At 44.1% G+C, this 13,986-nt stretch overlaps 1 protein-coding gene across 2 annotated transcripts in view; it reads right to left on the minus strand.

The window, feature by feature from the left end:
- Positions 1 to 7,146: 7,146 nt before the first annotated feature.
- The window catches only part of LOC109888917 (membrane-associated guanylate kinase, WW and PDZ domain-containing protein 2), a 260,612-nt gene continuing 253,772 nt past the window's right edge, over positions 7,147 to 13,986 (minus strand). For both annotated transcript variants that reach the window (XM_031823241.1, XM_031823242.1), the window contains exons 18-21: positions 10,210 to 10,543; positions 8,659 to 8,887; positions 8,025 to 8,168; positions 7,147 to 7,845 (exon numbers count right to left, since the gene is read on the minus strand). In XM_031823241.1, coding sequence (XP_031679101.1) covers positions 7,687 to 7,845; positions 8,025 to 8,168; positions 8,659 to 8,887; positions 10,210 to 10,543 — 866 coding nt within the window. In that variant the 3' untranslated portion in view covers positions 7,147 to 7,686. The remainder of the gene's footprint in view (positions 7,846 to 8,024; positions 8,169 to 8,658; positions 8,888 to 10,209; positions 10,544 to 13,986) is intronic.

A 13,986-nucleotide genomic window follows, 5' to 3' on the forward strand; every position in this document is an offset into this window, starting at 1 on the left:
CAGATAGTTGCAGGATAAAGAAGAAAAACAGAGAGGAATGATGTCAATCAAGACTGCAGCCTTGCTAGACCAAAAACTATTTTATTTATCTCTCTATAATCTCCTTATGTATCCACACCCAGATCCTTGTTCATCATCACCAGGACAGTCAGGACTATATACACTCAGTGGCCTGTTTATTATGTACACCCATCTAGTACCGGGTCGGACCCACCTTTGCCTCCAGAACAGACTGAATTTTCCAGGGCATGGAAGCGTTGGTATCAAGGGACCTAACGTGTGTCAAGAAAACATTACCCACACCATTACTCCACCGCCACCAGCCTGTAACTTGACAGTAGGCAGGATGGGGCAATGGACTGCTGCTTACATGCTGACTACTCCGGGCACTACTCCGGGCACATGTTGATTTTGTCCATACACACCAGATGCAATCAGGATACGCTGGTTGAAATATCAAAACAAACTCTGAACCCACTATATTAATTTGGGAACAGGTCGAAACACATGAAACATTCATGGACATTTAGCTAGCTTGCTGTTTCTAGCTAATTGGCCCTGGATATAAACATTGGGTTGTTAATGAAATGCATAAGGTCCTTTTTTCGTGTATCTTCGTAGAATTTTGACCAATTTTGAGTCAAACAAAATCGTGTGTTCTCTACTCCGACAATTAATCCACAGATAAAAGGGGGGATTTAGTTTGTTTCGAGTAATCTCTTCTCCTTCAGTCGTCTTCTTCTGTGGACTTTATAGGGCGTTTGGCAACCAACTTTAAGGTGCATTACCACCACCAACTAGGCTGGAGTGTGGAGCTCAATTCAGCTTTCAATCAACCATGTGGATATATGCTCCTAAAAACCTATGAGGATATTGCAGAGGCGGGATTTGCAACACGTCAAGCATCTAAAATAGAACCAAGTTCTAACTTGGTTCTGTAGTACCAAGTTCAATTTTAGAACCAAGTTCTATTTTAGTGCCTGGCTATGCAGAAGCTCGTTAACGTGCGCGAGCAATTTGGATTAAATGATTGAATAACATGTATGTATACATTTATTTTGCAACGCTCGCGAACGTAATGCATGTTATGCCAAATCCTGACTCTGCCATCAGCATGACGCAACAGGAACTGCGATTTGCTAGACCAGGCAATGTTTTGCCACTGTTTTTGCCACACCTGTTAGCTTACACGAATCTTGCCATTCTCATTCGGCCTCTCATTCGGCCTCTCATCTCACAAGCTGAATTCGCCTACAGGACTGCAGCTGACCGGATGTTTTTTGTTTGTCGCACCATTCTCTGAAAACCCTAGACACTAAATGGCACACTAATTCCCTATACAGTGCATTACTTTTGACTAGGGCCCATTTAGGGTGCCACCTGTGATGCACTCTGTTGTGTGACAAGATCGGTCTATTACTGAAGAGGGTGTGTGTGCTTGTGTGGGGATGGCCCTGGCCAACACTGAGAGCAGTTTCACTTTACGGAGGGTGCACTCCATTGCATAGTTTACTGTGGTGCAGGTCCTCTTCAGACCTGATTGCTTTTTCTACTGAGACCACCACAACCAAACATAAGCCTGATTGTCTCAACACATAAACAGATATTACCATACACACACACTGACACAGAGGCATGCAGTGATGCACATACACACGCACACATGTAGGATATACACAAACATGTAGTACACACACACACACACAGGTAGGATACACGCCAGCACACACACACTTGCACTTATACACACACACACGCATTCACACAAACACACACACAAGAACAGATTTAAATGAGAGTCAGAATGGAGAGAAAGACATGCAGCTTTTCACAAACCGTGTCTTTAGAGTGGCCCATTAGGAAGAAATAGGGTGAGCTTAGCATATCACCTTTCATGCACATGGAGAGGTTGGAAGGTACCATTCCTAAGGGAAGTGGAGTAAAAGCCTATACCAATCATTAGAGTTAAAGCAAAGGGGTTAAAAATACATTTTCACTCGTGTTATTTCACAAGGGACAGTTTGATAAGCAGAAAGCATCATCAGAAGCTTCTCAGATGTTGTTTCAATGTAGGGTTATGGAAGCAGATTGAATTAGCTAAAGCTTTTGTTGTGTCAGTTAAGGTGTCTTTCAGGTTCCACAGAGCAGTAGCAGTAAGAGTAGGTAACATTTCAGGTATTATCTGCTGTTTATAGCACACATCATGGTTGTAACATTTGCGGTGGTCTGCATTAGTGTGTGTGAGAGGGAAGCCATGATTACACCTTGCATTAAATGTGGTTGTCACCATCCTTCAGGATGATCCGATCGAGATTAGTTGCGTATACACATGTGTACAAATGTGTATCTTATTTGTCCACTGAGTCTGTATTTTAACCAGATACACTTGTCCCTCCTGAATGCAAATGATTTCTACCTGCCTTGGACCTCCCCTTATGACACAAGCTGTGTATATATATCGACAAAAACCAGCACACTTTTATGTTCAATAATTTTATCATTATAGCAGACTGGCCCGATAACCTCAACCTGTCCACAGTTGTACAAATTAATATTCAATATTTAATATTCAAATGAATACTCATCCCTAAAAAACTCAGCAAACACACCAGCTGAGTATCTGAATGTGTTTACAAAATACAATTAATGCACAATACATTAAAAAAAGAATCACACTTAGGCCCTAATGCACACAGTAAAAACAAAACGTAGGCTACAGCGCATCTCCGAATGTCACAACACATCTATCCAAACAGGTCTGAACAGGGGTGATCTTTACGCATGGATGTTTACGTACACTGCCTTTATAGGATTGTTATCTTGTATTGTAAATAACCTTTGACATTGCTATCTTGTGACGTTGAAGTTGTCTTCACCTCTATTTTAATGCCACGCCAAACAAAGTTAGATAACGCTTATAAAAATAAGTATATTTATATCTATAAATATAAATATATTTATGAACAGATATCATCCTGAATGACAGAAAAATGTTTCTCCCATTCCAACAGCCAACGCCAGTGCAAAATCAAATAACTGAATACATTGTACATAAAAGCCAATGACTGTAATGGTGGGAACCTGATAACCTGACAGTCCTACCACCAGCCTACTGTTTATTCTGGACAGTGCTTTGGAGGATGAAGATACTAAGGGTAAGCTGCTTAGCGTTTCATATACTTTTTTTGGTCATGTCAATAGTCAAATTCAGTTTCTATATCAGATATGAAAATAATAGTGGCTTTTCTTTCGAAATGTTATAAAAGTCCACTAGATAAAGGCAGGCTACAGGAGGAAAATTTGGATTACACATTATACCTTGACATACACTTGTAATGCACTGCTCTCTCTGCTGCGACTCCATCATAGTATGTCCCATGCATACCTAATACATTTGTAGTTCAGTTTAAATTCTGTAATGCTAGTAGCTATATTAGTCTATCAACCCTCGATGAGTGAAAGAAAGTGAATAATCACTAATCAATGATTTGGAGGAAAACAAACCACAGACCATCTTTAGGAAGTCCATTTTTTTCCCATTTGGTAAAACTGTTTAGGCTTATACTTAATTAGAATCTGATGCCTGTAATATAATGCAATCGTTTTCAATTTTATTTCATTATATTATATTCTGTGAATATTTGAGCATTTTCCAGACAAATCTCTAGCAATAAGGTGTGTATAGTTTTCTTTAAGCATAAGCGAGGCCACTGTCCAATTTCATTTAAAAAATGTAGAGGGTGGAAACTGTGACGTTGGCCTAATGTATTTTCTTTCCTTGTCAGGATTTGTTTACACTTCAAGGTTATCTGTACAAGATTTGTCTTCGACTACCTCCAGAGGTGGTCATGATCTAATCACAATCAGTTCAAAATGCATCTTTTGATTGTCTACACCTGTTGAAAATGTGGGCAAAATCAGAATGTGGACAAGATCAAGAAAACAGACGCATGTTAGAACCAGGTATAAACGGGGCTAGAGAGAGAGAGAGAGAGAGAGAGAGAGAAAGTGAGAGAGAGAGAGCGAAAGAGAAACAGAGAGAGTGAATGATCGATGATGAAATTAGACCCAACCAAATCATTACAAAACGAAAAGATAATTACTTGACACATTGGAGAGAATGAACAAAATAACAGAGAAAACTAGAATGCTTTTTGGCCCTAAACAGCGAGCAGACAGCGATAGAATACCTGACCACTGTGACTGACCCAAAATTAAGGAAAGCTTTGACTACGTACAGACTCCGTGAGCATAGCCTTGCTATTGAGAGAGGACGCCGTAAGCAGACCTGGCTCTCAGGAGAAGACAGGTTATGTGCACACTGCTCACAAAATGAGGTGGAAACTGCACTTCCTCATCTCCTGCCAAATCTATGACTATATTAGAGACACATATGTGACTCATTTGAGGAAACTAGACATATGTCGCTCTCACAGGAGAGCCATGGAGATCGCAATTTCTAACACAGCTTTTTTTTAAAGATATCACAAAGTAGAACTGAAAAGGTGTTGCTCTTCACTTTCTGGATGAGTTTTGAAATCGGTGGAATGCACGGTGGAGTTAGAGTATGATAGCTAAGGAGATGGAGGAAATTCTGCCTTTTGATTGCAAATATGCAGACAGAGTCGAAAAAAGAACACACAGAAAGCTATTGCATAACACCTGTCTCCGGATTACATCTTCAAACTAAGGCAACAATGGCATCCGTGACAGAGAGGGAGAAGCATCCATCCATTTAAGATAGTCTATCTAGCTACATTTTCAGATATTACACACTTCTAGTTTAGTCAGAAAGTTGTTTTCATTTCAAGTTAAAGCGTACTGTTCAATAGCTAGCCAACGTTAGCTGGCTCGCTTGCTGTGATCTGTTCTGATCTGTGTACTAATGTTTTTCTTATCTCAGAGTAATTTGCATTGCTAGTTATAGCCTAATGTTAGCTAGCTAGCTAACATTGAACCTGGTTGGTTAGCTACCTACAGATTCATGCAGGGTAGTAATGTTATGAGTTGGGATTATGGTTCATTGTTTAGCAAGCTAGCTATATGTCTAAACAAAGACTCCACTATGCAAGTAACCCTTTCAATAGAATGTTCATGTTGTCAATAGACGTAGCTGGTAAATTCACTCTGGCTATCTACTCCGATTGCACTAACTGACGAATTTACGGACGCTCAATTGTTGCCAGCAGCACAGTTGCGGTAGCCAACGTTCTGGATAACATAAAAACAGCCTAACCAGCTCTATCGGGCGAGTAAAACGGTCAGAGTGAGCTGTTCTCTCATTTGTCTGGAAGTAGCTTGCAAGCTAGCCAACGTTAGCTTGGGTGGTTGACTGCTGTTGTTAGGTCAGAATGCTTGAATCAACCCTACCTCCTGCGGGAACTAGGGCCTGGGATTAAAATAAATACAATATAAATATAGGGCAAAACACAAGAGAGACCTAAAGACAACAACATAGCAAGGCAGCAACAAATGACAACATAGCATGTTAGCAACACAACATGACAACCTTGACCTGTTCATTGTGATTACCATTATTTGACCATGCTGGTCATTTATGAACATTTGAACATCTTGGCCATGTTCTGTTATAATCTCCACCTGGCACAGCCAGAAGAGGACTCATAGCCTGGTTCCTCTTTAGGTTTCGGCCTTTCTATGGAGTTTTTCCTAGCCACCATGCTTCTACACCTGCATTGCTTGCTGTTTGGGGTTTTAGGCAATGTTTCTGTACAGCACTTTGATATATCAGCTGATGTAAGAAGGGCTATATAAATAAATTTGATTTGAACATGGTAGCAGCACAAAACATGGTACAAACGTTATTGGGCACAGACAACAGCACTAAGGGCAAGAAGTAGATAGTAGACCTGGCCAAAGGCCCTCAGAGATACACCAATATTCCTTAGCTGGCCCACAATAATGGAATGGTCTACCGTATCAAAAGCTTTGGCCAAGTCAATAAAAATAGCAGGACAATATTGCTTAGAATCAAGGGCAATGGTGACATCATTGAGGACCTTTAAGGTTGCAGTAGACAACAATACATCACACACACAAAGCAGCCACAACTGCTCAGAGTCTTTTAATGAAGAGATTGAGATAAAACTGTCCAGTTTGAGTGTTTGTCGCAGCTCGTTCCAGTCGTTAGCTGCAGCCAACTGAAAAGACGAGTGACTCAGGGATGTGTGTGCTTTGGGAACCTTTAACAGAATGTGACTGGCAAAACGTGGAGGATGAGGGCTGCAGTAGATATCTCAGATAGGGGGGAGTGAGGCCTAAAAGGGTTTTATAAATAAGCATCAACCAATGGGTCAAGTTTAAGGTGCTCCTTTAGCACCTTGGACTCAGTAACTGCCTGCAGGGAGAAACTTTGTAGCGTGGCAGGGGAAAAAGAGGGAGGAGCATCGGGGCTAGTCGCATTAGAAGGGGTGGTAGATGAGGAAATGTTGGACTGGCAAGGAGGCATGGCTTAGTGAAATAGGTATCCTGACTTAATGAAGTGGTGATTAAAAAGCTCAGCCGTGTGCTTCTTGTCAGTAACAAACATCAACATTAAGGGACATGGGCAGCTGTGAGGAGGAGGGTCTATTCTCCAGGTCTTTAAATGTTTTCCAGAAAGTCTTGGGGTTAGACCCACAGAGAGAGACCAGCTCTTTAAAGAAACTCGTCTTCCGGATAGCCTGAGTGCACTTATTTCTCATTTGGCCGAATGATAGCCAGTCTGCTTGAGTATGCGTGTGCCGAGCCTTTCGCCTAAGGCAATTCTTAAGATGGTGTGAACAATACTGAATGGGTGTAGACAAAGAAGAGCTCTCCAGTAGGTGTACCAAAACATTCAAGGCCATCTTCTCAAAAGTGAGGTTACAAGTTTATCAACTTCCAAAGCAGAATTACCTTCCCATTGTTCCTCATCTGTAGTGTATGATATACCATTTTCTATCTCTGATGCTCTCTACTTTTATACAATGTAAAAGCACCATTTCAAATGTTGCTACATTAGACAGAATCGAGCCGGTAGGACACATGTTTCCCTCAGATTGCACAGACTCAAAGAATTCAAAAACAAATCCAATTCTGTTAAACTCCCTATTGGGTGAAATACCACAGTGTGCCAGAGCAGCAACCAGTGAAGAACAAACACGATTGTAAATACAACCCATATTTATGTTTATTTATTTTCCCTTTTTTACTTGAACTATTTGCACATCGTTACCACACTGTATTTAGCCATAATATCACATTTGAAATGTCTCTATTCCTTTGGAACTTTTGTGAGTGTAATGTTTACTGTTCATTATTTAATGTATATTTCACTTTTGTTTATTATCTATTTCACTTGGTTAGGCAATGTGAACATATGTTTCCCATGCCAATAAAGCACTTTGAATTTTATTGAAACACAGACAGAGACAGAGAGAGACAGAGACAGAGACAGAGAGAGACAGAGACAGAGACAGAGACAGAGACAGAGACAGAGACAGAGACAGAGAGAGAGAGAGAGAGAGAGAGAGAGAGAGAGAGAGAGTGAGCGATGATGGGAAACAAGAGAGAACATTTTTAAAAACTAGCACAAGAGAGAGATTGTCAACCAAAAAGAGATTGAGAAAGAAAGATATAATCATAGAGAGAGAAAAATGATAAAGCGAGAGAGGGAAAGAGAGAGAAAAAAATTAAGATGGGGGTTTATTTGGGGGGAGACCCACCATACTCAGGCACTTGTCCCGTGCCTCTCTTTAGCAACAGTCTCACCCGCCTGCACCCCGCCTTGATCAACTCAATGGCCCGGGCATGAGTCATGTCCCGGGTACTGTCACCATTTATCTCAATGATTTGATCCCCCACCTGAGAGAGAGAAATAGCGAGAGGGATAGTGAGAGAAAAGAAACAAAGCCATAAAAAAGAGAGTAAAGATGGGACAGGATGAACAGAGACTTGTCAAATTATATGAAGTACTGCATTGCTATTGGGCTGGAAAAGAATGTTGCTGTGTTGCAGTCAGGGCAGGAAGTGATGTCCCTCACCCTCATTCTGCCATTGTGGATGGCTGGCCCATCCTCTGCAAGCCGCAAAACAAACAGATCCATCTTGTACTCCCGTCCCCCACGGATACTGAAGCCAAAACCCTTCACACTTTTCTCCAGCTCTACCGTGAAGTAGTCAAAGTCCTGTACACAGCACACAACCAAGAAGCAGCATTCATAAAAAAAATATAGCCAATACAGTCAACTTATACCTGTCTGTAGTCTGGGATGTGTAGTTTTACATGCTGTATGGGATTCTGGGGTATGTTGTCTTACCTGTGGTGTCCAGTAGAGGATTCTGGGATGTACAGACTTACCTGTGGTCTGAAGTCTGGGGGAAACTGCTCTAAACGCAACTGTCTGTCCACTAAGTATTTTCTGTAATAGGGGATTCTCGGATATGTAGTCTCAACTGTGATGTTTAGTAGGGGATTCTAGGATGTGCAGTCTTATCTGTGGTCTGAAGTCCAGGGGGAACTGCACCAATGAAAGCTGTGCATATTTTGACTGTTTGTACTAGGGAATTCTGGGGTATGTAGTCGTACATATGGTGTTTGTACTAGGGAATTCTGGGGTATGTAGTCGTACATATGGTGTGTACTGTAGTAATGCCTTCTGGGATGTGCAGTCTTACCTGTGGTCTGAAGTCAGGTGGAAACTGTGCAAGAGGGAACTGTGCAGCGAGTGTTGTCGAGTGTTGTCTGTAGTCGATGAGGGGAGGAGGGTGACGATAATCCAGTGTGGGCGGCTGCCGGTAATCAGCCACCGGAGGATGCCGGTAGTCAACGGGGTGCTGCCGGTAGTCGGTGAACGGAGGCTGGCGGATATCCGGTTTCACATCCTGCCTGGCTTTCACCTCTGACCTGTAGACACCAGACAAATATGAGGTTGAGAAAGAGTGTGCGTATTCCCTATATAATGCAAGTGCATACACAAACACACAAGAACCCTTCACGGTGGCAGCTCTCTCTCTGGTTGTGACAGAGAACATAAAGCCCTCCGGTTGGGCGCCATGTATTAAACACACACATCCGTAAATGTATACAAACATCCACAATCTTAGCATACGTTCACCTACCCTGCACACATACAACTCAAGTGCACGCTCTCACTAATTGGAAAAGCATGCACACAGGCAGGCTCACGCACGTCTCACACACACACACACACAAAATACAATGTAATATCTCTGTCATTCCCAAACGGCACAGGAAAAGCATCCTCTTAACTGTAGTCGTAATGACTGACACTGACAGACAGCGTCACGCATTTCTCCATCCTAACAGGAGATGATTGTGGACTACAGGAAAAGGAGGACCGAGCACGTCCCCATTTTCACTGACGGGGCTGTAGTGGAGTAGGTTGCTAGCTTCAAGTTCCTTGGCGTCCACATCACCAACAAACTGACATGGTCCAAGCACACCAAGACAGTTGTGAAGAGGGCACGACAAAACCTATTCCCCCTCAGGAGACCGAAAAGATCTGGCATGGGTCCTCAGATCCTCAAAAGGTTCTTCAGCAGCACCAGAGAGCATCCTGACGGGTTGCATCACTGCCTGGTATGGTAACTGCCCGGCCTCCGACCGCAAGGCACTACTGAGGGTAGTGCGTACGGCCCAATACATCACCAGGGCCAAGCTTCCTGCCATCTAGGTCCTCTCTACCAGGTCGTGTCAGAGGATGGCCCTAAAAATTGTCAAAGACTCCAGCCACCGTAGTCAGACTGTCCTCTGTGCTACCGCACCGCAGGCGGTACCAGAATCTAGGTCCAAGAGGCTTCTAAAACAGCTTCTACCCACAAGCCATAAGACTACTGAACATCTAATGAAATGGCTACCCAGACTATTTGCATTGTCACTCCCCCCCCCTCTTTTACACTGCTGCTACTGTGTTATTATCTATGCACAGTCACTTTAATAACTCTACCTACATGTACATATTACCTCGACTAACCGGTGCCCCTGGACATTGACTCTGTACCGGTACCCCGCTGTATATAGCCTTGCAATTGTTATTTTACTGCTGCTCCTTAATTATGTGTTACTTTTACTTCATACTTTTTAAAGTATTTTCCTAAACTGCAAACTGCATTGTTGGTTATGGGCTTGTAAGTAAGCATTTCAGTGTAAGGTCTTACACCTGTTCGGTGCATGTGACAAATAACATTTTATTTGATTTGAAATACCTGCCGTCGTGGAGGTAGAGCGGGGGAGGGTGGCCGGGTGGCTGGGCGACCGGGCTCTGCTGGGTGCCTGCCGGGCTGGGCTGGGCGGCTGCTCCTGGGGTAGGCTGCGTGGCTGCTGCTGGTTCTTGGCCTGGCTGGTCTGGTGTTTGGCCGGGCAGAGCTAGTGGTGCTGAGCCTTCCTGGGTGGTGGTTGTCTGTCCCGGCTGGGCTGGTGCATGACCCGGCTGGGATGCTCCTTGGCTGGGCTGGTTGACTATGGGGCTGGGCTGGGCCTGGGGGCTGTGTTTCTGGGTCATGGGGCTCTGCTTTTCTGAGCTGGGCCTCGAGTGGGGATCTAAGATGGAGAGATGGAGTTGTGTTTCACTATATTTGATCATTCAAATATATTGGTATCACTTCGTGGCGGAGGGATACATCTGAGATGAGGATTTACAGACTTACTCCCGTATACACCTGTGTCACGGCTGGGGTCCACCCCTATATATAGATCCCATGGTAGCGGCACACGCTCTTTTTCATTTACACGGCGGACGTCCATATGGTTTGAGGTACAAACTTTCTGAAGTTCGCTTGGTAAGTCACTGGTAAGTGTAATATCTTGCATGGAAGTATACTCACTGGCTGTTTGTAGCCTGGAGCAGCCATGTAGCCTGGCCACATGGCCAGCCCCTCCTCTAGAGTGCTCCACTCGCTGCACGCGGTTGATCTGTATCTTCCGCCCGTGGTTTGTCGTGCTTGTTTCGTTAGCCGGAGCCTACATCCCTAAGTGGTGCAGCACCTGTGGGACAAGTTCGTGAGAGTGCAGGTGAACCTGTTTGCCTCCCTGGACAATGAACACTGCCCCCTGTGGTACTCCATTTTGGAGCCACCAGGGCCTCTGGGCTTGGATGCTCTGGCTCACGATTGGCCAGGGATGGAGCTTATGCATTCCCCCCTTTTCCTCTGATCCAGGCTGTGCTGGACAGGACCAGGATGGCAGAGCATCGTCTGCTTCTGGTGGCCCCATACTGGTCCAGAAAACCCTGGTTCAGCCTTCTCTTGTCACTGTTGTCTGGGACACCTTGGCACCTTCCCCTGAGACTGGACCTGCTGTCTTAGGTTGGGGGAACTCTCTGGCATCTGAGGCCGCAACGCCTCAGTCTGTGGACTTGGCCACTGAACGGCACCAATGGTCCATGCTAGGACCTCAGGAGGGTGTAATGAACACCATGTAGAGCGCAAGGGCGCTGATTACAACCGCATCATACCAGTTGCGCTGCTCTTTGTGCACTGGTATTGAGGTTGTGCCCGAGTCATGCGGGGTGCAGTATGTCCTCCAATACCTGCAGTCTCGCTTGGATGAGGGCTTGGCAGCCTCTACACTGAGAGGGTATTTTGGCTGTTATATCTGCCTGTCATGCGGGGTGGATGGACAGGCAGGTGGGTCGCCATCCCTTGGTCTCCAGGTTTATGAAGGGAGTTTGTCGCATGCGTCCAACTAAGACCTGCTCAATGGCGATCTGGGGTCTATATATAGGGGCGGACCCCAGCCTTGGCACAGGTTTACACGGGAGTACATCGGTAAATCCTCACCTTGGATGTTTCCCTCCGCTGCGGAGTGATACCAATATATTGGAGTGATCCATATAGCTCACATGACCGTGGTTACATACGTAACCTTCATTATCATGTGTGGCGTACAGCAGGTCAGCCACCAGGGGGAGACTCATCAAGGCCTGGTGACAGATGGAGTCTACATCATGATGGCTCCCTCTGCTGGACGTGCCAGGTCTCGACGTGCCAGGTCTCCGGCCAGGGCTAATTGGGGCTGACTGTGGTTGGTGAGTAATCAAGGGGCTGATTGCTCACCAGCTGGACGAGTCCCGTAAAGCTGCCAGAAGGGCAGCACATGGGAGAGGGGACTGGGGGAAGGGAGGTTACTCCCGTATAGTTGTGCTCAGTGACAGAGATAACGAAGGGTGCTCAGTTTTTTTCCCCCCAGGATACAGCAAGACCTCGGGGCCCAGAAGACGGTATCCCGGGGGAGATCTCCTGGAGGAGACCTATTATTTTATTTTCGGATGTTACTTGAATAGACACCCTTGAAACCAAGCTAATCCAACTCTGTCCGTGTAAATGTCTTGACCAAACCCCCTGGTCTGCCACACATGGTAACAACAGAGTTTTTAAATGTTTAGTTTTTCCTCCCCAATTTTCGTGATATCCAATTGGTAGTTACAGTCTTGTCCTATCGCTGCAACTCCCATACAGACTCGGTAGAGCGAAGGTCGAGAGCCATGCATCCCCCGAAACACGATCCTGCCAAGCCGCACTGCTTCTTGACACACTGCTTTGCTTAACCCGGAAGCCAGCCTCACCAATGTGTCGGAGGAAACACCTTACAACTGGCAACCGAAGTCAGCGTGCATGCGCCCGGCTCGCCACAAGGAGTCAATAGAGTGCGGTGGGACGTCGACATACCGGGAGGTCCCTGCAACACAGCCTGGAATCAAACCCGGGTCTGATGTGATGCCTCAAGCACTGCGATGCAGTGCCTTAGACCGCTGCGCCACTCAGAAAGCTTAACAGAGATGTGTTGTGCTAGTAATGGAGCAGTTTCATAGCAACAGTTGCTCGAAACAACAGTGTGTCCCGAACAGCGGAAGCAGGAGAAATCGTGAACTAATTGAAAAATTAACATGTAATAGGAAAGGAAATTACACTTTAGTCTCCAGAGATGTAGCAGCTGTTCTAGCTCTGTCTGTTTTTCTTTCTTTGTCTCTTTCTTTCCGTCACTCTTTTTCTCTTTCCCTCGACCACTAACAGACATTATTTATACAGGTTTTTCTCTTTTTCACTCTAGAGTACGTGGTCAACTTTCACAACTCTTAGTACAAAACTCAAAACAGATAAGGGTCTTTCTATAAACTAGGGTATAAGTGAGCATTTCTTATTGTGGAGCTGTTTGGAGCTATTACACAGTAATTAATAATAATTAGCATTTATTTGTGAAGACTTTAAGATATAAACGGGGGACATACATTAATATAATTCATGACTGTTTAAACCCTTTCTCATGCTTGGAGTCTTTACAGATTTGGCAAATATCGTGTAACATAAAACACTACCTTTCTTTCCTTACATTTTTGACTCAGATGTTTGTTGTTATATCATAAACTAAGCATTTACTAACAATTGAATTACATATTGACCTTGATCCTGTGAAATTCCAGGATATTGCTGTCGGACTCTTGTCCGGTATGGAGATCTCGGAAGTGTACTGTAATCTCGTAACATTTCGTATCACCCTATGTTAGGGTGTGAAAACAGTTTTTAAGGACACACATATCCAAAAGAATGTATGTGATTGCAAATTCCAATGCTTCAAACAGAAAGAGTAAATATGATTCATTTAAAAAAAAAATCGATACTGTCATTAAAATGTTTCTTCAATAATGACGTATAATATTTGTTTGATGTGTGTTTGATGTCTAGCTGTCTAGTTATGTGGGGACATTATTGCGCAGCATCAGCTGATTCAGGAAAGGAAAACATTTCTGAATGACAGTCAAATGATAAAGGGCTTGTGTGATACTGCACACAATTTAACAACAGCCAAAGTGCTAGAACTAATGTTGATCTCGAGGATTGACAGAACATTTTGGTGTCTATGTTGTTATATTGGTCAAAATAATTAGCCTATTTCATCGACAACATTAAATCAAGATTCCTGAGGTAGGACCCGAGTTAAAATGGAGCAATCGGGAATGTCTGTTTATTAGCTCTTAAAAAATTGAA

Source organism: Oncorhynchus kisutch, linkage group LG4 (assembly GCF_002021735.2).
Source record: "Oncorhynchus kisutch isolate 150728-3 linkage group LG4, Okis_V2, whole genome shotgun sequence".
NCBI lineage: Eukaryota > Metazoa > Chordata > Actinopteri > Salmoniformes > Salmonidae > Oncorhynchus > Oncorhynchus kisutch.